The 24948-nt window shown below is 41.2% G+C and overlaps 1 protein-coding gene across 13 annotated transcripts in view; it reads left to right on the top strand.

The window, feature by feature from the left end:
* The window catches only part of tjp1a (tight junction protein 1a), a 127880-nt gene that overhangs the window by 70009 nt on the left and 32923 nt on the right, over positions 1-24948 (top strand). For 12 of the 13 annotated variants that reach the window (XM_088992006.1, XM_088992002.1, XM_088992007.1 and 9 more), the window contains 4 exons: positions 20811-20867; positions 23135-23259; positions 23337-23439; positions 24414-24741. In XM_088992006.1, the coding sequence (XP_088848132.1) occupies positions 20811-20867; positions 23135-23259; positions 23337-23439; positions 24414-24741 (613 nt within the window). Of the gene's footprint in view, positions 1-16042; positions 16229-20810; positions 20868-23134; positions 23260-23336; positions 23440-24413; positions 24742-24948 lie in introns of those variants that run through there. The other variant, XM_088992004.1, reaches the window with a different exon arrangement.

Genomic DNA, 24948 nt, shown 5'->3' with positions numbered 1-24948 from the left:
TGTTTTCTTCTACGTTGATCGAAACAGCACCACTCTGTCCCTTAGTGGACAATCCTTGAATTGCACCTCATTAAAAATATGAATTCCATGTCGTTCGTGCATTTTTTCCACTTTTAAAATCCTGCGGGCCTGATCAAACCTCCTTGGGGGCCGGAATGCAGGCCGTATGTTTGACACCGATGCATTAGACAGTCACATTATCTAGCTTGTGCAAGTGGCGCCACTTTACACAATGTAGATATGTTCATAAAGTGTTTGCCATTTTTAAATATTGAACCTTCTATGTAGATTCTCAACATTTTGTCTGCTCTTGATTTGTCACTTTGTCACTTGTGTCCGCTATATGAATGCAACTCCCACCCCTCCATCCTATCTCAATCGACTCTTTGGAAATTGGTAATTACGTTGCTATGTCAGTGCTTGGGAAAAAGACCTGTCAAACCTTCACTTATTAATTCACTATATATTCTGCCCCACAACATGTCTATTGTAGCTCATTCCTCAGAGGGCTTGGAAATGCCATTGAGCGGCCGTGGGCTCTTTTTTCATGCCACCCTGCAAATGTCAACAATTGGTTCAGATTTACACAGTAAGATTATGTGAAGAGAGAATAGAATGTTCTGTATTGATCCAATATTCCAAATGCCTGACAATTTGGGCACTTGTTAGAATGATCGATCAAAAATGGTATTTCGCTATCTCTTGCTTGTAGTAGCTAATTTTTGTCCATGTACATACAGTTGAAGTCAAGCGAAAGCTCCTTTTCTGAATCACCACATGCCTGTGTTCTTGTGGCCCAGTTAGTTTTATCAGTCACAGAGTTAGTCTCATTTGGAACCACTGGTTTCATTCAACACACTAATTTTTGATGTGAACAGTTATACTCCTCCAATGCATATAATTACTGTGGTACAGTTTTCTTGCTCAAATTATTTATTAACCCATTGACAAAATCTATCAGAGTAGAAATAATAAAGTAGTAAGTACATGTACTATGTAAGAAAGTACTGTATAATGAGGGAGAGCATTTTGAATGTGAAACTGGCAGAGTTGGGCCAAGTATCCTTATCTACACATTCCAAAGTAGGTGTTTGTGTGTGTGTGTGTGTGTGTGTGGGGTTTGGGTGCGTGTGTACGAGTGAGGGGGTGTGTGCCGGGTCTATGTGTAGATAAGATGAATACAAAGGTTTGAATTCTGGGGCTGGTTATAACTGCATTTCTTGCACTTCGTGTGCACTACCGTTGAGGGAAGTTTCCTATCAATTCACCCCTATAATGGCCTTATAATGGCCATCAGTGGTAAATGAGTGTTATCATAAACGTACCAATAATTTGATTGTCGCAAATGCACAAACTAAGAACAGTCTCTCTTGTGACATGAAGGTGAATAGTTCGAGAGCATTTCTGCTTTGGCACAGTGTGTCTGCATACAGTACGTGCCAGGGAACAATGATATATCGATAGTATTGCATCATTACGGGGCGTGATGTCCCTCACAGTGTCAGAAAGCACTGCGAGACTAATAAAGGCAAATCCAATCCAATCCAGCTCATTGGTCCTCCCGACAGGAAAAATATAAAATATAAAAAAATAGCCAATATTTTCTCTGAAGAAAACGACTTTTTCGAAGAGCCTTGATCAAAAGTACACTTCATCCCATCTGTAAAATTATCTCAAATATGCCATTAAAGAAGGCATTCTTCGAGCTAGAACAACATTGAGACATTTGTGGACATTTCGATAAGTGCAGTAGTCTGAGAGTACCAGGAATCATTTGACATATAAAGCTTGTGTAACAAAATGCACACATTGTAGTTTAATGTTGCCATTTAGGTTGGGGGTTTATGTCCTTCAGGCATAATGTGAAGACACGGGCATTTGATTTGGTTTGATTAATAAAACTTGTCTTGTCCTACCACTTGTCTCATATTTTGACGTAAAATGTGTTTGTCCTGCAAAAACAAAGGAGTTGACCAGTCTTCTTATTCCTTAGGAAGGGGTGTATCAATTAACTCATTTAATCAACGCCAGCCATTTTCAGACCTTCCTTTACCCTAAAATTTTAAAGAATTGGATAAAAAATCCATACAAATGAATCCCAGCAATTGTATGTTGGTAAAAGATGTAAAATTATGTATTTGGGATCAAATGAATGAATCTTCTTTGTTATGAAATTTGTCATCGCCAGAGGCTGACATAATGTTGCATACTGAGTTGTGGCTTATGTTTGTTGTGTGCGTGCAATAATTTTGGCAATTATTTATTTATTTATTTATTTATTTATTTATTTATTTATTTATTTATTCAATTATTATTTGTATCTCATAAATATTTAAAATTTGATTTTATTCATTTTTTTCCACTGCAGTGTGAACAGGTCCATTTATTTATTTATTTTTTACATCTGAACTGGGCTTTGATTGTATGTGGATGTAAATCGGCTGAGTCATCCAAAGCCCAACATGGCGCTTCCTCGTACATGGGAGGGAGGCCACTGACAAAATGTCCATGAATCCGCAACACTGTTTTGTGTAACAGTCATAAATGGGTACTTTATACTAGTTTGCCGGTCCGTCCTCCATCCGTGACCTGCGATCCCTACAGTAATCTCCCTCCATCCTTATTCATAGATATAATTATGCTCTGTCCCCGTCCTTACATAGTGCTTATGTCATTTCACCAACAATATTTCACGTTCGGTATAAAGTAGTATTACACACACGCAAGACAAGTTAGGTGTGTTTCTGCCAGTTGACAATGAAATGGTCTGTTGGTATTGACCCGGATAGGGACAATTATAGGGACAAACAAACACAATGGACCCCTACACCAATATTTACTTTCATAAACGCTGTGCCACACGTCATTGTCAGTTTTGTTGGCACGGCGCTGCTTTGTGTATGTGCGTGTCACATTGCAAATCAAATTTATGTTTGTCATTTGAATGAGTGCATAATAAGATTAGATTTAACAAAAAAACAAAAACTAACTTGGATATCACGCCCTGCAGTGTGAACGTAGCCTAATAATCAGTCATTATTGTCTCTCGTGTTTGTATTTCAACGATGTGTGTGAAGTGCTATCAGCGTGCATGCATGCAGATGTCTACTGACCGGGTAGCACTCGAATACGGTATGAACGATAATGTAAATGAAACTAAATACATTAATATTGCACATTAATCACCGGTTGCTACTATATTTGATGTCTGTTGTGGGAATGCCATTTGTGAAATTAAACAATGAAATACTAGCAAGAACCTGACTAGCGTAATGAAAATGTGTCACTTGATTTGTGGCAACAACAAAATTGCAATCAAATGGCCCCTGTGTTTATTGTTTGTTGCTAACGTTGGGTAGAAATATTGACGGATCTCATCACATACGTGCTCTGCACTGTGAAGCCAACGTGCGAACCACTCGACTCTCAGGCTGCCCCAAGCGTACATATGTGCCTCTTTTATTGAAATCATTGATGCTACCCCTCTCCGTGAGTCGTCACTTTACCGTGGTGGTGGGGTTTGTGTGTCCCAATGATCCTAGGAGCTAAGTTGTCTGGGGCTTTATGCCCCTGGCAGGGTCGCCCATGGAAAAAAGGTCCTTCGTGAGGGACCAGACAAAGTCCGACTCAAAAGACCTATGACCTATAAGACATATGAAGAAAAACATAAATGGATCTGGTTTTCCCTTGCCCGGACGCGGGTCACCGGAGCCCCTCTCTGGAGCCAGGCCTGGAGATGGGGCTTGTTGGCGAACGCCTGGTGGCCGGGCCTACACCGATGGGGCCTGGCCGGGCTCACACCGAAGGGAGGGCCCAGAGGGGTCGGGTGCTTTGTAGTTGTATCATCGGATTTGCGGCCGCATGCCTCAGTGGTCGGCAAGGCAAAAACTTGGGCATGGGAAGAGTTCGGTGAGGCCATGGAACCCAACTTCCGGACGGCTTCGAGGAAATTCAGGTCCACCATCCAGCGTCTTAGGAGGGCAAAAAAAAAAGCTCCTCGGTGGCAAGGCCCCAGGAGTGGATGAGATCTGCCCGGAGTTCCTAACGGCTCTGGATGTTGTGGGGCTGTCTGGGCTGACACGCCTAGGCAACATCGCATGGTCATCTGGGAGAGTGCCTCTGAATTGGCAGACCGGGGGGTGGTGGTCCCCCTTTTTAAAAAGGGGGACCGGAGGGTGTGTTCCAACTTTAGAGGGATCACACTCCTCAGCCTCCCTGCTAAGGTCTATTCAGGGGTTCTATAGGGGCGGGTCCGTCAGGAAGTCGAGCCTCAGATTAAGGAGGAGCAGTATGGTTTTCGTCCCAGCCGTGAAACAGTGAACCATCTCTATTGGGGCCTTCAAGCGGAGCTCTCCAACTCTCTCTGGAGCATTTCGCAGTCGAATGTGAAGCGTTTGGGATGAGAATCAGCACCTGCAAATCTGAGACAATGGTTCTCAGTCGGAAAAGGGTGCCCTCTCCAGGTCAGGCAGGAGATCTTGCCTCAAGTAGAGGAGTTTAGGTATCTGGGAGTCTTGTTCACGAATGAGGGTATGAGAGAGCGAGAGATCGACAGGTGCATCGGTGCGGCGTCTGCTGTGATGTGGACTTTGTTCCGCTCTGTCGTGGTGAAGAAGGGGCTAAGCCAAAAAGCGAAGCTCTCAATTTACCGGTCAATCTACATCCCAACCCTTATCTATGGTTGTGAGCTATGAGTTGTGACTGAAAGAACGAGATCCCGGATACAAGCGGCCAAAATGAGCTTTCTCCGCTTTCTAGAGATAAAGTGAGCTTTCTAGAGATAAGGTGAGAAGCTCGGTCATCCGAGAGGGGCTCAGAGTCGAGCCGCTTCTCCTCCACATAGAGAGGAGCCAGATGAGGTGGCTCGGGCATCTGATTCGGATGCCCCCCCCCCCCCCCCCCCTGGACGCCTCCCTGGTGAGGTGTTTCCCAAGCATGCACCAGTGGCAGGAGACCTCGTGGACGACCCAGGACACGCTGGAGAGACTATGTCTCCCAGCTGGCCTGGGAATGCCTCGGGATCTGCCCTGACGAGCTAGAAGAAGTGGCTGGGGAGAGGGAAGTCTGGGCTTCCCGACTGAAGCTGCTGCCCCCGTGACCCGACGACCTGGCAGAAGATGGATGGATGGATATATGCTGCAATCAGTTCTATTAAAAGTCACTTAAATTCCATTCATGTTCATATAGAAATAATTTGCAAATACAGTGAGATCTCAACTTACGAACTTAATTGGTTCCCAGACAGAGTGTGTAAGGCGAAAAGTGTGTATCTAAAAAAAAAATCCCATAGGAAACCATTAAAATGGGAATAATCCGTTCCCGGGTTTCCATAAAATATACTTTTCAACTAAATAAGCCTTAAAACTACACACAACCTACCTTATCCTATGTATAATAAATGTGTTATTGTATTGTAATGAAAGAACACACTGCACTGTATAATAAAGTCACTTTATTTACATTTGTGATGGTCATTGATGGCCTGTTGCTTTCTGACTTGTAAGGTCTTACGAAACTGAGGCATCACATTATCATTCATCATGTCGATGATTCTTATAGCCTTTTCTGAATGGAACTGTTCAATAAACGCCTGCACATCAGCTGTTGAAAGGCCTGCTTCTGCTTGTCCTCTTGAAGGCAAATCAAATTCTCTGTGTTGATGACCTCACTGTGTTGATGACCTCATCATTATGGTCAGCAACAAGCTCCTCGATGACATCTGCATTCACTTCGAGTCCCGTAGGTGCTGCCAGAGATTTTATGACAACAAAAGGTGCAGGTCCGATGATTCCACGAACGCGGAATAAAACGTGACAAAAGAAGGCAGGCGGGGCGAATAAAATGGCACACTCACGTCTAACAATCACCTCGTGCAAAGCAAACTAGTGGAGCATAAGACATAGCAATGCACTTTCGTCGTAATCGTGTCACTGGTGAGGTGACAGTGACTCATTGAAATGAAATTAACCCTTTACTGCCTGAATTATGTTCTAATTAGAAAAAAAATCTGTTCAGTTTTTATGGTCACTACTGGATATAATAACATACTAGTAGCTTCCTTTTTTATTATTTTTCAATAATGTACAAAATTTGAGCCTAAGAAAATGTGTGCCTAATTTGGCACAATCGTCATGAAAGGCCTATGTTGAGAGGGTGCCTTTTTTGGAACATATGTCAAGTGCAACTTCAAAGACTAGACTTTTACCCATATGACATATTTTTATTAAAATAATAACATACATAAAATATTTACATAAAATACATAATTTACATAAAATATTGACATAAATGTTTACATAAAAATACATAGTTCCTTTACAGATAAAGAAAACTAGCTAATAACCATGGAATAATGCAAAGCAGTTCTTGTGATGATTCAAACAAAGATTTACATTGCATTTTTTTGCTGTAAATATTAGTTTTCACCGAGCATGTGCCATGCTTGCACCTGTTGCAGTTCTTTGCAACATATGGAACATGAGCTATGTTGTCAAATCGAATACTGTATCATCGGCGGGAAAAGAACCTCAATGTCTTTTAGCTGTGGTTCAGCTGAACAATCGATTGAGCCTCACTGTGCCACAACACCAGATTTTTCTTGTTGCCAAATATTGGAGTAAGGGGATAGATGTAAACCAATTATCAGAATGCAGTCGATGATTGTTTCCTGGTTGGATGTTTTGAGCCTAATGGAGCAACATTTGAGGTCACTTTCAGATCAGGAACCTTGGAGTCACTGACTGGATCTATTGTTCCTGTATATGGAATGCATACATGTAGCCATCATAACCTGCCAGCACAAACAACTTGAACCCCCAGTTCATTGGTTTATTCGGTAGATACTGTAGTGTAAATCTACCTTCATAGAGTACAATTTGTTCATCAATTGACAAACGCTGTGACTTGGGTAACTTTTATCATTGGCCTTTGTGCAAGGGATCATAATTTGGGCTTCCTCGAGTTCCTTGTTTTGTGTTGTCTGCTATATGCAAGTTCTTTTTTATAATTTCAAAGCGATCCCTTAACATACAGTACATTCTGCAGCATAATCAGTTAGTGGAGATAGCTTTCAAGCCCAAAGCGTCCGAGTGTTTGATCATTTTGAGATTGAGAAACAATATATCAATCCCAGCCACTTCTCAAGCTCTTCTTTGGCGAGACACAGGGGCTTATTGATGTTATTTTGAATTGCATAGAATTTCAACTGTTCAACAATAATAGCCATCATTTTTTCATCGAAAATCCTTTGAAAATATTTGAATAGTGATAGAAGTTCATCAATGCAACAGTCACGACTGTGTCCGATGCCAAAATGTCTTCATCAACATGGTCATCTATTTCATTCTCATCAGGATCTGGAAAGATATACAGTACATGGGTATTTTAGAAAAAACATATGGGCACAGCAACATTCAAAAAAGCAAAAACTATACCAAACTAACCATTTTATCTCAATGCTCTGATCTTACCGTGAAATGGGCATCTCTTTCCTTACATTACATCACAAACAGAATTTCAGTCCTTTCAGATGTTTTATCTTCAAGTCAAAGTACTGTATTTGAGAATGTGAAATGCACATACGGTAGTGGGGACTATTTTGTCCACTAGGTGGCAACAAAACCTTACATAACACAAGTGGAAATGCAACCTATTACGTTCTTCAAAACAATCATTTCTACATTTTCTGATTACACATTCTTTCTCTCAGATGATTTTACTTGACATGCCAATCTAATCTCCTCAAGGCCTTCAAAAGTAATTTTGCTGTCTTTGATTTGCCCCAAATAGAATATAGACTTTTAGCTTTTCCTGTATTTTTTTTCACAGAAACTTGTAAGTGTTGTACCTGCTCCTACCATGTTTCACGGTCTTTTGGAAATAGGAAGTGTTAAATTTGTACCAGACATTATGATGAAAATGTTTTAAGTTTTCTAATTTCTTTTTAGGATATAACAAAAAAACATATGGACCTCCGTTTCAATAATTATATTGAGAATGCAAAGCTATGAGGTACAGCTATTAGTGTAAAACGCACCATTCACTTACAATTATTCGCATCGGGTACCCAGTCAGGATCAACAATATCATCATGAAAATAGCGTTAGCACGCCGAATGTTCTACATTCGGGACACTACTTATTTTTAATATTTCTTGGTAAATAAACAAGTTAGCGTTAGTTTATGCATTTCAGTATCAAGGTAAACCTCTTCTGAATAGCTCATAAAATCGTCACAACATATACTTACGTGATATTTGATCCGTTACGAGAAGTAGAAGGAGCTTTGAAGATGCAGGAGCGCACGTTGTGTTGCGCAAGAAAGAGATGATGTCACTGACGCTCTTAAAGGCAAAGCTGCACATAACCTGTGTTAAAGGGACATGTAACTTGTGCTGCATCAGTTCCAATCGAAACTTGAACTGCTACCTTTAATTTTTTCGATCTATAAGCACTTATCTTTAGTGTACCAAATATGACCCAATCGTCTGTAAAGGGTTAAATTGAAGTGTCGCGAGCGGCAGCCACGCCCAAGCTGCCAACTCGCACGTGACAATTTAGCATGACTATTGACACGCTGTTCCGGTGTGTGTGAAAACACTAGCTCTGATTGGCTTACCATGACACATGACTCTACCCTTTAGCCAATCACAATCACTTGTATCGCATCTTGACAGTGGGGTGCGTTCATGTGTAGCAACACAAAAACGTTAGCAAGTGTTTGTCACCGCTCATTCAGTTAGACAATGCTTTCCAAACAGCTTCGTCATAAGAAGTTGTGCGCTATTCTCAAACCTGAACGCACCCCAAGTCTTGGATGACAAATAAACAGAGCAGAGTAGATGTGTACGGCTGGTAGTTTATCCAATTTATTCATAGTAACGCACCACATTTCAACTGAGGCTGAACACGAGCCTGTGGTGTTTTTTTTTGCGGTCCCATAATCGTAAAATTATCAGCAAAAAGCTCCAAGTCGGCGATCGACATTGTGCATTCAATGAGTAGGCGTATGGAAAGTAGCGCCGGCTGGAACGCGGTTCGGTCGTGTGCGTCCGCCGAAGATCACTTTCGCCAGATTCGAAGGTCGTGTGCTTGATCGACCGGCCTTGGTGGGTGTGTATTATGAAAATAGTGCTTATTATAAGGCTTCATTTTCATGAATTTGACATTCGTATGATGAAAAGTTCGTATTATAAGGCGTTCGTAAGTTGAGGTCTCATTGTACATTGAATCAGTCACTCTTTTGGGAAACAAAACTACAACACCAATTAAGACAATTATAATGCAGGCATGGTAAACGTCAGAATATCTCGCTAACATGTTTTCTGAAGTAGGCGCAATGCAAGAGATATATGACTTTGTCGCATAATTTCATACTTGAAGTAATTGGCGGGGCAGGCACTTGAAACAGAACTATTTATACGCAAGAAAAAAGTCCATAATAAGTTGCCTTTCAGCTAAATCAACTGAAAGCGTTGCACAGGGCCTTTTTTATTCTGAGCACTTTGCCGCTGTTGACATAGAACAATTAATGCGGTTGAGCTGGGATGACTTTGCTGCTGGATAAGCCTATCTTTGCCTGGCCAGGAGATACTCTTGCTGTTTGCAGTCATATGTACATTATCAGAATCAGAAAGCCTTTAATCATCCCACAATGGGGAAATTTGCAGTCCACAGCAGCAATTTGAAAGGGGATAAGGGTAGTGGGGGTGGTGGTGGTGAAAGGATTAAAAAAAGCATTGTGCTTTATAGAAATATTTATTTCCATTTTTTTCACTACAAAGTCTGCATCGGAATAAAAGAAAAAGGTCACGAAAACCTGTCACAATTCTGCCCGTTTTAATTGAAAGTTGTGCAAACTTGTTACAAAGATGTATAGATATTTGCAAAGTAGATGTTGACTTCAACTATGAATGTATTGAACATAGGTGGCATGGTGGTCAATTGGTTATGAGCCGGCCTCACCCTGCAGAGTTCCAGGGTTTGATTCCGGCTCTGGACCTCCAGTGTGAGGTTTGCATGTTCTTCAACTGCTCACCTGCAGAAAAAATATGCTATGACTGTAAAGTGTCCTTGAGAGTTTTGAAAGACGCTTAGAAATGAAATGTATTATGATGACAGGTAGCTCCTTCAGCCAGAGACTGTTACACCCACGCTGCTAGAAGGAGAGATACCGCCGCTCGTTCCTACCGACTGCTCTCAGGCTTCGCAATTCTCAATAATCACATGTGGCAAAAAAAACTGTACACTTGGGTTGATGCAATACAGCTACAAAGGTTTTCTGATTCTGATTATTATTATTATGATACTAGATAAAATAGGTACCGATAATCCTCAAATATAATGAATAGAGATGTGGTAAACATTTTGCTTTTGCCAAACGCCTCATTCGAGCAATTTAAACATTATTATTATTAACTTCCTTATGTTTTCAAAAATCATGAATCATGAAGGGAAATGATCAATAAAATGTGATTCGCTATGATAATGCGTTTGATTCCACTGGTGTAGGTTATCCAAGGACCGTACAATATATTTTGTCAGATTTTTTTTATTGGTTTATGTGTTACAGGGGTACCCAAACATGTTTGACTGAAGATCTATTTATCGATCAGCGACCCTTCCACTATCGACCTGTTACCGTGCACACATTGACATGCATGCATGCATTATAATCAACAGCTTGATGCGAAGGCATGCGATGCCATTTGGCTGCCTATTAACTATTGTAGCTCACGTGTACCATTTTAACATTCTTCTCTTGGCCCTCCAGATTCTTATTCTTTGCCCGTGTCCTCAAACTCTGAATGATAATAATGATAATGATAAAAGCCACCATAGGATAAACGTAACATAATATTATTTTTTTTTTATAAATAGTTTTTGTGAAAGTGACACTGATAGGATGATGAGAGTGCAATGCGCATTAATAAAACAAATACGTATATTGCAAACATACACAGAGACGCACATTTTTCCCTCCACACCGCTCTTGATCCATTGTGACTCTTCCACGAGCTATCGCCGGGGGCAAGGTTATAGATGGCTTTGAATGTAAACAGAAGTATTTTGAATTCAAGCTGGCGGATGTTTCTCTGCATGAAAGAACCAAACTGAAACCGGATCACATCTGCCAATTATTAGAAATCTGCCTTAATACTACGTATTTTCAATTTCGGGAAAAAATTTATAAACAAATCCATGGTTGTGCTTTGGGCTCACCAGTTTCACCCATAGTGGCTAATCTTTACATGGAAGAGATGGAGAAACAGGCCCTCACATCCTTCCCAGGGACAAAACCTAGACACTGGTTTAGATATGTGGACGATACTTTTGTCATAATTAAGAAACAAGAAATTCAATCCTTCACAGATCATCTCAACTCTGTAGACTTCAACATTAAATTTACTCGTGAGGACATTCAAGAGAACCAACTAGCCTTCTTGGATTGTAAAGTAATTATAAAAGAGGACAGAGTGCTAAAAACAGAAGTCTTTAGGAAAGCTACGCACACTGACCAATACTTACTTTTTGACTCTAACCACCCTTTACAACATAAACTAGGAGTTATCAGAACCCTCCAGCATAGGGCTAAACTAATACCAACTAGCACTGAAGGTAGAGAAAAGGAGTCAAAACATATCAGGAGAGCAGTCACTAACTGTGGGTACCCTCAGTGGTCATTCAACAAATGTCAGAAAGAAAGAATAGCGAACGAAACCAATAATTCTCAAGATTCTAAAAGGAGAGGAGTAGCAGTAACGTACATTGCAGGAGTTTCTGAAAAATTACAAAGAGTCCTTTGGCAACATAAAATTCCTACTTATTTCAAACCGATAAACACGTTAAGGCAAAATTAGTGCATCCAAAAGATAGGCTACCAAATGAAAAACTAAGTAATGTAGTTTATTCCATACATTGTAAGAATGAAAATTGTAAAGAGCAGTACATTGGGGAGACTCAACAAATTCTCAAAAAAAGACTTTATCAACATCGCAGGGATAATACTAGTGGGCCTCAATCGGCAGTACATTTGCACCTAAAAGCTAGCAACCACTCATTTGACGACAATGAGGTTAAAATCTTAGCGAAAGAACATAGATGGTTTGAAAGGGGGGGTAAAAGAGGCGATTCTTATAAAACAACAAAATCCTTCATTAAACCGGTCTGGTGGGGTGAGGTTCAATTTGGATCGTTCATACAATAGCCTGCTCAGGCAAAACAGGTTAGGCAACTTTCGCAATGCTGATGAGGGTCGTTATGCTGATGAGGTGATACCGGGGGGAGTGGGGGTAATAGGCCAGTCGTTAGTCAGGAATGTAGGAACAATCAGTGGGGCCACAGGGAGGGGTCCCGCGCCCCCCCCCCCCCCCCCAACCTGAGAGTAGGGACCTATCATAGCTGTGTCCGGCGCCACCAGGTCTGGACATTAGGGATATATAAATGGGGCCGATACGACCAGTCAGACTTTAGTTCGCTGACGAAGCCTCTTGGATAGGAGGCGAAACGTCCGAAACCTTCACTTTTGTACAGATGACGGCTGAAGAAACCTTCTCATCGATGGACCACTCCTGTACGACTGAGAGCTTACACAGACGAATTCAATCCGAAGTTTAACAGGGGAGCCAGTGGAGCTGCTGGAGGACAGGGGTGATGTGGTGAAAGAAGGAGGTTTTAGTGATGATCCGGGATGAGGATTGACACCGAAAAGAAGTGAGCTACAATAGTCGATGCAGGAGGTGACGAGACTATGGATAAGGAGGATATCAGCGGTGTAAGCGGTGAGAGAGGGACGCAGACGATTGATATCACGGAGGTGGAAATATGCAGATTGTGTTATGTTATTTATATGGTAGTGGAAAGATAGTGAGCTATCGATATTGACACCCAGGCTCTTGACCTCAAAGGAAGGGGACACGGTTGAACTGTCAATGGTGAGAGAGAAATTGTTTGCTTTGTGCAGGGTGCATTTGGTACTGACAAGGAGAAGTTCAGTTTTTTGCTGCGAAGCTTGAGAAAGTTATGGGAAAACCAGGATTATATTTCTCAGAAGGAAAGTGAAAGGGATGAAGGTGGAAGAGAGGCGTCGGGTTTGCTGGAGAGATAGAGTTGGGTGTCATCCGCGAAGCAGTGAAAGTGAATGCCAAAATTGCGGAAAATATTGCCAAGAGGAAGAAGGTAGGTAATAAAGAGAGAGATTTAGAATGTTAGCTTTTTAGATTAGAATACCACTCCGAGCATATTTTTAAATTCATTAATTTTTAAAACGACGTGTTCTGTCTGTAAGGGATGGTTGCTAGGAGCACATATTTATCAGTACTAAACAAATAGTTGTCTTTTGTGTGTAAATTGATGCTCTGGAAGGGAAAATGTTTCACAACTTGTTTAAAGAAAACTAAATGAGGCCTTCCTTGTAAAATAAAACTATTTTTAATACAATCACTGTCATTTGCTTTTGCGAAAAGTAAAGTATCAAAAACATCCAAACATTTCAGTTTTTATCTTAAACCTTATCGCCCTACTGTCGTTGAGGATGAGAATATGTTCTTCCGCAAATGGTTGGCATACCACTGAGACTGAAGCATGTCTTCATGAATGTGGCAGTGCACTGAAAGAAATGGATACATGGCCTTGACAGTCATCTCCCGTTTTGCATCCAGCAAGCTCTCAGTCCATCCGTCCGTCCTTTTATTTATTTCCCTGCATCTGCTGTCCTGAGACAGCAGTAGCGGCGGCTGCAATAGTCGTCGGAGGAAAGCATGGCTCAGATTAACGTTTTAATCCAAAATCCTGGATTATAGGTTTTGTATTTTATTCGTAGCCTCACCAGTTCAGCAGTCATAGTTTTCACTCAGCGGTGTGTAAATGTGCTTATCTGTTTGTTCTGATGAAGGGGGTCCTTGTGGTGTTTTTCATAGAGATGTATGACAGAGTAGAGCTGCTGTTTGAGACTAATTAACTCAAGCATATTAAAGCATGCCAGCACAACGCTGCATCAGTACATAGACTCAGCATCATCATAATCATTGTCATCTGCCCATTGGCAATTTGCAGTCATCTATCCATTCATGTGTATGCACAGTTGTGGCTGTCCTCTATCCCCCATCACAGTCACAAAACCAGTTCTAAAAATTGTCTCTGTCCATCAGAGGTTTTTATAAGAGATTCTTATCAAGTGTAGGTGCCTCAAAACTCGTCTTTTGTGCTGTCATGGCTACTCAGGTGACACTTTGCTGCAATATAGGGCGCTCAGTGTACCATATGCAACTTCTGTCCCCTCAAAATAACACAACACACAGCCATTCATTTCTCAACCCCTAACCACAAAAGGGATTCAAATGCCCAAATTGGACCCATTTTCCACTTTTCACTCAACAGTGTCACATGCCTCATTAGTGATAAAAAATAGGGATACAATGGACCCCTGCATACTTGCAGGTTGGCACCCATGGATTTGTGAATGCCCCCTCCTCCAAAAGAAACAAGAAAGTGTCACAATATTTACAGTTATGGGTGGATGGTTGAACCTCCCCCCTTTTACATGGAAAATGCATGTTGCCGGTCTATATTTTTTAAATTATTTTTTAAAAACAAGCTCATTTTAATGGCCATCTCTTGGACGTGGATTTTCGTGAATTGTGGTGATCCACTGTCCACCGGTTTCTGTACAAGTTCGACTGATATTGATAAAGCTAAGTACGGCTGTACTTTTTATGCCATTATTCTTCTTCAAGGTATTTTACGCACACACACACACACACATACACCTCCTTATCATGCTGCAGTGCAACCGTCTGGTACCTTTTCCTGCTTCGGTTGTCTGACAGAGGTCTGGGAAAGCAGGGGATATAGCTTTACAGAATTGGAGATGTTGATCTCTGAGAGACATGCACATCGTCTGTTGCCATTGAAGGTAGTAGTCAGGTAGACATACAAACAACAGAGAGGCGATGGCCATTGCACGGCAAAGATGTCTTTATTTATGGCACTCGATCACAATGTTAAACTCCACTCAAGCTGTGCACTGTTTCACACACACACTTGGGCACTTTTCTCATGAGCTGGCTGCCTCTCCCTCACACATGCGCACTCCACATATATACATCACACATTGAGTCAGTCACGCCCCGGGAACATGTTAATTGTTGATCCAAACCTCAACTGTTACTGTACGCTTCACTTCTGCACCATATAGGACAATAAATAAATAAATAAATAAATAAAAAACGTGTAGAGAACCTTGAAAAAAGTGCATAGTATATTTGCTATTACAATATTGAAGGGATTCAATAAATCACAATTTTTCAAACATCATTGTGTTGGACAATACTGAAATGGAAGGAGGAAGAGCAAAAAAGATGTTACCATGGGTACTAATACTGCCTAATGCCACTAAAGATGTTGGCACGGGGTGGCGGTTCTTGTTGGAGTTGGCAGTTTAAATATTAATCTAAAAAAATGTATGCATAATTGAAACCAGGTGTCCACAATACTGCAAAAAGCCCTAACAGCCATTTTTGTTTGCTAATGATCCTGATGGAAAAGAATCAGAATCAGAATCATCTTTATTGCCAAGTATGTAGAACACACAAGGAATTTGTTTCCGGTCGAACACGCTGCACTAGTATCATCAGCAAAAAAAATTGCAGAGGCACTATACAATTCCATTTGGGCTACTGTTCAAAGAGTTAATGGCTTGGTCGGAAGAAGCTGTTTAAATGTCTGCTGGATTTGGTGCGCATGGATCGGTAGCGCCTGCCTGAGGGGAGTAGCTGGAAAAGGTGGTGGGCAGGGTGTGGAGGGTCCAGTATGATTTTCCGCACCCTAGTTTGACGACGTTTGACGACTTGGCCTCCAAATAGTGATGGGACCGTGAGCTATATAAGGAGGAATTTTAAACTTTTCAGTGTAAACCAAAGCCGTTTCCTGCAAACAGGAAACTGAGTGTTTTCCTGTGGGTGCTGTGGCTGTTCCTGCTTACATCCTGCCTCAGCCTGTCAGTGGTTGCAGGAATTCTAATCTAGAGCACTGAAAGTGCTTTACCTCACTTTTGACCCTCTCTAGAATGCTGATACTCTCATCCTACCCAATATTAAAAAAATAATCATTGATTTTTTGCACCATTCAAGTGAATGGCAGAGAGAAAAGTAATTGTTTTTAATTGATCTGTTTTCTATTTTTTCTGCTGCTTTAAATCATTCCTGTGGGTCAGCTAGGAAGATGCTGCAAAGGTGAGTAGGAACTATTTAGATAACAGTGAGTTAGCCATACTTTCCTTCAATTTGCTAAATATAAAAGGTTGCTCTGATGTGAAAAGAATACTGTACGTTGCCTTTGGTTGTATTTGCCCTCAGGTAACTGGTCAAAATCAAGTCTGAGTTTTCATTACTTTCCTGACGAGTATGTGACTTATGTCTGTCTCTTTTTGGCTGTTTGGTGATGCTCTTCAGATGACTTGTTTGCTTAATTGCAGATTGGGCACATTTTCTTTTGAGGTATTTGTGTGGGCTTCGCAATGGATTCATATATACGCAGACTTTGTGGCTTTCTCCAACAGATGTTCATATCATCACTAATATTCCATTCACCTCATCACTATGCCTAAAATGAGCAGATTAGCCTTTGAAGAGTCTGAGCGAGGTTTTATCAACTGTATCAGACTGTGTGTCAAGGGCCAGGCCAAGGCAGGGTCGAACAAAGAGACTGTACATTATGGTGTATGAGTGTGTGTGAGTAAGAAAGAGAATGTGAGTGCGTGCTCACAGTCGTGTGTTTTGATTGCTGCTCTTTTGTTTCCCGGCCCCCCAGCCTTGTTGGCCATAGTTCAAGCTTGACTGATATGGAAGTATAAATACACTAGGCGGCCATTAGTTTGGGCAACATCAAGTACACTATTGTTTCATACTGCAGTATTCTGTCATTTAAAAGAACCCCCTCCCCTGTCCGAGTGAATTTGTGTTTTCTCTGTATAGAAAATGAGGCGACGCCTCATTGAGGCGTGACTAGTGTTTTGTGCTTTGCAACAGTGACCCGAAGTCTTCAAATAACAAAGTAGTAGATGCTTTTGTAATCCCACACATTTTGAGCTTGCTTTAGTTGCAGAATTTGTCGAGACTTCCACTCTGATACCCAATGTCATGCTTAGGATGCTGACTATAGCTTTTCACCATATCAACCAGGATATCGTTACATTCAACATTGCAGTGAATAATTACCATAGAAATCTCAACGATCGCGCAGGATTTCGACTCAGCAAACATTCAAACTTGCATAGGGGTCCCACTTTTTTCACCACTGGCTTGAATCTTGAGTTTGTTTAGCTCCTGGTATTGTGTTACATTGTTTATTATTTATTTTTTCATTTATACCTTAACATGCTTGTTTTGGTGTAATAATGTCTCTGAATTATTGAATTATTTTGGAGTCTTCGCTTGCACATACTAAATGTGTGTCACTAATGTGTCAACTGATACATTCCTTTGTGTAATCAGTGAAGCAAGTTCTTCATACTTGCCTGGTTAACATCACAAGCCACAGTTTGAGGACACCCGTATCTACCCCGATTTCTATGACCCAATCTCCCCGTTGTTTCTCATGTATAGTTCCCCACGATCGGCTGAGACAGTTGGCTGAGTGAGTAGGTGAATGGATGGCTGAATATATCACAAAACATTTCTGAGAACTGGATGTGTTCGGGAATGTCTGCAAAGCAGTGGCTAAATGGGTCAAAACCCTCCGTACAACAACAGCATTACTGTGAGGGTTGAAGTGGCAGTCGGAAGGGGTACTCGGGTGGGTCAGATAATTTTGGGGGACACAAAGCTTTGTGCCAATTATGAACATAAATAACATCCACAAAAGACTCCCATTCAAATGAGGGTCAAAGGGTGAACTCTGTTTTAAATAAGATGGGGCCAACTGATTCATTGTTGCCGATGACTGAAATGCTGACATGAGTAACTAGAACTGTCACTGATGCACAGTAGAGCAGTGTAGTTTTTTGTCTTCAGTGAAATGCCCTAAAATTTGCAGGGGAGGGGCAAATTTGGTTACATAATGATTTGTGATCTGTTGTCGCAGTTTCCCACTAGAGGAGGTTTCCTTCCCCTTTTTTATCTCATACGCACAGGGCAACATTTTTTCCAATATGTTTTTCAATCTGCAATGCAAATAGACTTCTGTAGGGTATTTATTTTCCACACTGATTCTGAATCAGCCTTAATCTTTCATGTTTTAATAATAATAATAATAATAATAATAATAATACATTTCATTTATAAGCGCCTTTCAAAACTCTCAAGGACAATACTACATTAATAATAAAAATAATAACTGTACCAATACTAATATCACACCAAACAGTGTGTTAAGTTATATAGATACATACATTTTGCGATTAGAGTTTGGTTCAGCAACAGGTTCTCCTGGTATTACATGATAGTTCATAGGACATTATCAAAAATATGTTACAGGATGCTTCAAGCCATCTCTCGTTACAATGTGCTGTTATCCAGGCGTCATCTTCTAATGTTTTGCTTGGAAAGTGGATCTGTGGCTAATTTAGTATTGGAATGGGTCATTTTCGTCGTCGTCATTTAGTTCAGGTACATTTGGCTAATCGTTGCCCCTGTTGGTGTGATAATGGGTGTTGCAAACTCTTGTAAAAAAAAAAAAAACTATTTTTTTTTTCCAAGATGGCGCCTGAGTAGGCAGCCATCAGCAAGTGCTCTCATGAGCTTTGCTTTTTTGTAGTTTTTGTCTTGTTGGTTTTTTCATTTGTCACTTTATGTTGTGCGTCATGTGAAACGGATACAGATTATTTTTCAGCATTTTTGGCCACGACAATCATCAAGGGGAAGACTGTGCTGAGCGGTTGCGCCTTTCGGCAGCATGAATATACCAGTACTGTTTTTGAATGGGAGGGATGTCGGAGCCATTTGACTGTCATCGCTGGACAGCCCTGGGGCCATTGTGCTTTTTTGCACCTGTAATGGGCAGCATCTTCACAGCCCCGCTTTGTTCAGCGGAAAGGTCGGTGCTGTTGGACAGTCTGCGGTTGGATGGAGGCATGGCTTGAGGAGCCCGCAATAACAAGAAAGCAGCGTCAGCACAGAACGCTGATGCGTATGTGGAACTGTCGCGGCTTGGAATTGAAGCGGATTTATGTGGGACAGGCGATGTGAGACAATGTCTTTTCGTCAATGGATGCTACAGCTTCGTGTTTTCTTTCAACATTTAGCTTGTAGTAGACGTACAAATTCCACCATGACGTCCCTGATCCACTGCTGAATTGGATGCTTTGATCCTCTCCTCTTTCATCTAGAACTGCTTCATGTCATCACAAAGAGGGTAAAGCAAGTCCTGAAGAATGAATGACTCTGTGTCTTTGTGTTGTCATATTTGTTATTTTTGTTTTGTTTTTTTGTTTTTCCCAAGATGGCGGCGCGTGAACGCGCAGCGGCTCCCCTCTCCCAGAAAATTGCCGTTTTCATGTTTATTATATTTGTTAAAGTCATTATAAGTGCGTTGTATGCTGGATCCGAGAGGACAGTAATTTCATATGTGCTGTATGTCATGCATATTAGCATATTTGACAATAAAGCTGACTTTGACTAAAAGAGGAGTCTGTCCCTTGCTTAATCTGCCTTTTAAATGTGCATGTGTTCATATATGTCAGTCTTTTTGACCTTCCATCTATTGCCCATTACAATTACGTTTTGGTACAGCCAAACAATATTAAAATAAGAAGATAATGACAATAAATGAGTATGAGCCTGAAGATGATGGCTCAGATTGTTCAGCAATAATATGCTGATTAAGGGTAGGAAAATCATCCCGATGATGGGTTGGGCGGAGAGCACCCGCACAATGTGTTGTTTTGAAGGCCTGATTATGGAAGCTGTAGTTAATGTGCACTGTGCCACAGACAGCTGTGCGCTCACTCCCTCCAGGCACACAGAATCGACAGCGGTGGAGCTTCATTAGCCGGAAGACAGCAATATAGAGATTACATTTAGGCAAGAGATATAAAAACTCTCAGATCTAATAATTACATTCTTGGTCTGTGGGAAAGAACTCATTAACTGTAAAATGACTTTTATTTCCTGAATTTAACTGCTTGAATCTTCCAGGTACATTTATTTTGGAATCAGTGTTGACAGTAGATGTAATTGAATGTTGAACATGCGTGATGTCAATAGAAAACCAGCTAAGCCTGTCAATCTTTGCTTCAGCTCTCTCAAATGATTCAGTCAAGTACAATATGTGCAGGTTAACTCCACTTCTCATATCTCACTTGATCCCTCGTGGCTTTTTACTGACATTGCTGTCATTCATTGTATTCTTACATTACATGTGGCCTGAATTGTGGGTTTCCATTCATGCAAAACAGCAATATATTGCCTACTTTCCCATAACTGTTTTTCCTTTTTTGTGTCTTTCTTGGTTCCCGATCGATCTTCCATTGCAAACAGTGGTTCCCTGCTGAAACCTAAAATGCTTTGCAGCCAGTTATACTGTAGTTTGAATGCAATGTTTGGATTTTCTGGTTAAATGTCTATTTCATTTATACTGGCTATGATAAAATCATGGCTTACATTCATAGTAAACTCAGATGCAGCATGCACAATAGTACATTCAGTGTGATTTTGATGCGATATACAATCAGCTGTTTTGTATTGCTATTTTAGGTGATCTTGTGCTCGGATTTTTTCTGGTCAGAATTTCTGGTTTGCTACATTTCTGGTCTGCTAATAAAATTAGATGAAATACATTCCGTAATGACCATTTCTTTTGTATTTTCTTCTGTTGCAGACTGCAGCAATGGAGGAAACAGTCATATGGGAACAGCACACTGTGACGCTTCACAGGGTATGTTTTTTTTGCAGCCCTATTATTTGCTTTGCCATTTCTTCTCGATTGTCCCCTGTGTCCGTATCTCGGGTCGTAATTGCAAAGAAGTTCTCATTTGTTCTGAACATCTCCCTCTACATTGGCCCATGTCGTCTACCCAATCATTTGTCTTCTCTCTTTGTACTGAGAGGACCAGCTGTAGGAGCAGCAGGATGTATGGTGCTCAAACAATAGTCAAGGAGTGCAGATGGCAGGAAACAAAGCTAAGGGAAGAAAGACATCGGCATCCACTTCCTAACTATTACTTTTCTGTTCCTTCCTGCTCAACACAAAGAGGGACATGCATGGCACTCTTGCTTTTTGTCTGGTTTGATTTTCATAGACACACCGCACCCCTGAATTCTGCAAAAGGAGAAGTATAACCACTGAGAAGTTAGTCTACCAGGCGGTACTTTGAGCAAGGCATTGGAACACAGTGGTGACTCCTAGGACCGATGGGGTTGGTCCTGCTTTTGCAGCTCTAACAGCTCACTTTTCTGTGTCACTAGCTCACTTTGGGTGCAAAGATACCTTCGGTGCATTTTTTAAGCTTGTCGTGGGAATGTTCGTTCGTTCAGCCAAATGTGAGGTCAGTGACCTCAGGTCACTGATGTAGGCCAAGTGGGCCAGGCGCATTACCATCTCCGTTCTAGTTCATTCCAATAGTGTTGGGTGGGGTTGAGGTCAGTGCGTTATGTGCAGGGCAATTGTGATCTTTCACAGCAAACGCATTAGAGTATATACGTCTGTGTAAGCTCTCAGTTGTACAGGAGTGGTCCATCGATGAGAAGGTTTCTTCAGCCGTCATCTGTACAAATTTGAAGGTTTCTGACGTTTCGCCTCCTATCCAAGAGGCTTCGTCAGCGAACTAAAGTCTGACTGGTCGTATCGGCCCTATTTATATATCCCTAATGTCCACACACTCTCAGGTTGGGGGGAGCAGAGGACCACCCCCTGTGGCCCCACTAATTGTAGGAACAATCAGTGGGGGATATATAAATAGGGCCGATACGACCAGTCAGACTTTAGTTCGCTGACGAAGCCTCTTGGATAGGAGGCGAAACGTTTGAAACCTTCAAATTTGTACAGATGACGGCTGAAGAAACCTTCTCATCCATTAGAGTATATACATTATTGGAGTTTGCTTTGTGGACTGGAGCCCGCTCACACTCGAACAGAATGTCAGTATGCATTGCTTCAAAAATTTACTTCATGGAAAAAAAAGGTTTGGTTCATTCAGTGAATATGATGGGTGTCTTGTATTGAAGTTATAGTACTTTGCATAAATGTCTTAAAGGACAACCGACATTTTTTTTTTGTTTCCTAACTGACATCAGAAAAACGTTTTATAGCATCTAAAATATGCAAAACATGCAGGCTGATATTTTTAGTCAAATGCAAAACACCACTAAAAACGACTTAGTGTGCTAAATCTGTAAAAAATTGAGCTGATAATTGAGCATTTTCAGAAAGTCCCGCCCCCAGTTCGTGACGTCATGCCAAGACATCTTGCCTTGCTCGCGAATCAAAACAATGGCTTCAGATTCGGAGAAGATGCTTTCTTGTGACGCATCCAGTTATGAATATGATTCAAATAGTTCTGAAGAGGAAAGCATAAATGTTTGCAATCGATTAAAGACGTTCTTCCAGGTCATTTTCAGGCATCAAGACTGATGTGTAGCACCCCGAGAAAATGCAGAAGATGGCGCCAGAGCTCCGTTGATTTGTCTGCTTGGAATTTGTGTCAGCAAATATCAAATAGTAGTCTTGGTGCATGCAACACACAACGATTCACCATCACGTTATTTATATGTTTTCCTTGTCATCAACACGGATCAACACAAAGTTTTCAGAGTAAACAAAGTACCACAAAATGCATTGTGTGTCCTTTCTCGGTCAGAGGCGTTCCTTCCGTGATGTGACGTCAGGACTCGTCTCCAACTCAAAAACAAGACTTCCTGAATATTCAGCGCGAGTCTTAAAATGTAAAATATAGCTATATGCGGTACAATATTTGTAAAACACGCTCAGTAGAAGTCATTTGAAGCGATTTTACAAATTATGGACACAGCTTGTCCGCAGGCGTCGGTTGTCCTTTAAACATTTACAGTATGAATGAAAATATTACATTTACAAAGCTGTGGCTTGAAAATCATTTCAGTTGACCTTGCTATGCCACCTTATTGACATTTTATAGAGCACACTATGCCACATCAATATGTTGTGATTTATCCTTGTATGTGCAGGCTGCTGGATTTGGGTTCGGTATTGCCATCTCAGGTGGGCGAGATAACCCGCATTTTCAAAGTGGAGAGACATCCATCGTGATATCTGACGTTTTAAAAGGAGGTCCAGCAGAGGGTTTGTTGCAGTAAGTTCCCATGTGATTCTCTCAACATACCTGCATATCCTTCCTTGTGTTAACAATCTTCATATTTGATTTTTCAGGGAAAATGACCGTGTGGTTATGGTGAATGCAGTGTCTATGGACAACGTGGAGCATGCATATGCCGTACAACAATTGCGCAAGAGTGGCAAAAATGCAAAGATAGTAAGCCTTTCATGATTTGTATACATTTTTTTCTGCCTTTTTAGGCTTGCGTTTTTTACAAAGCCACCAAACCCAATTTAACCATTCCGACACATAAGCAATGGGTTTGCGGTTATGCAGCTAGTTTTCATGAGTTGCCAACTATCTGCAAGTACTTATGTAACATTCCCACATTCAATGGTAAGTAAATGACAGCGCACAATATGATGGGCTCTATAATACGATGCAAAATCCCAGATATTTATGGTCCACCAAAATCTTTGCCAGAGAACATTTAAATATTTTGAATCCTTGACAAATTTGCAAATAAAGCGTGATTGCCAACTTGAAACTCCATGACAAGATTGAAAAGTGCCTTGTAATACAAAAGAAAAAAGTCTGACTTGTTTGACTTTCTCCTCTTTCTGCCCTGACTTTCCTCTCGATATTCTTCACTGATGTCAAAATGGAGCTACAACTCCAGTAGCAATGTGCTTTTTTTCTTGACTATGTCAGGACGTTATTTGTGATTTCAAAACTTGGCTCCTCTAAAAATGGCAGAGGCCAAATCGTTAATTTATTTTATTGTATTTGTTTGTTTATTTTTTATAGCAGGTTTTGAATTTTTTTTGTAGATGTGCGAAGGCCTGTCTTATGTCGTTTATCACGTTGCTCAGAGTGCAGCTGCCTCAAGGGGGCATTTAAATAAAGTCTCTGTCATTTTACACTGCCGATGTGTAAGGCAGGATGAAGTGTAACACATGCCACAAACACACACACACACAGACACACGCACACACACACGCACACACACTGCTCTGCACCATGCATTTAATACATACACACAGTAACCACTTTGATGTGATATGTCTGAATGACAAGTGAATAAATTCTATCTGTACTGTCGTGCTGCTGACGTGCCCTTTTACTGGCATGCCAGAGTGTGGAAAGTGGCTACTTTGTGTCCCTAAAGACTCTCATCTTTTCATTCTCAGACTATTCGGAGGAAAAGGAAAGTACAGATCCCAGTTTCTCGGCCAGGGGATAGAGAGACCATGTCGGAGCATGAGGAAGAGGACAGCGATGAAGAAGATGGCTATGAGCATCGCAGTGGTCGCGCTGGCCAAAGTGCCTATGCTGGTGCAAGTGGAGGCACGAGCAGTAGTCGAAGACACGATCGTGAGCGCAGCAGCAGTGGAAGGCGGGATCACAGTGCCTCACGGGAAAGGAGCGTCTCTCCACGCTCTGATCGACGTTCACAAGCCTCCTCTGCTCCTAGCAGGCCTTCCAAGGTCACACTTGTCAAGTCGCGGAAAAATGAAGGTGAGCAACACAATGTCGTCTCTTCATGACAGGGCACAGCACAGAATCTTAGCCAAGTGAGACAATTGTAATATAATCTAACATTGTCTCCTGTGCATTCCGGCCGAGTTCGGTTTGAATGATAAACTTTGAACATGTTTTTGATTGGCTCGTGATTGGCTCGCTGCTGCTAACATTTGATTTTGTTTTGCATTTCAACACCGAAAG

Source organism: Hippocampus bargibanti, linkage group LG03, assembly GCF_051943395.1.
Source record: "Hippocampus bargibanti isolate YZ-2025 linkage group LG03, ASM5194339v1, whole genome shotgun sequence".
Taxonomy (NCBI): Eukaryota; Metazoa; Chordata; class Actinopteri; order Syngnathiformes; family Syngnathidae; genus Hippocampus; species Hippocampus bargibanti.
This window is presented reverse-complemented; position numbering and strand designations above follow the sequence as displayed.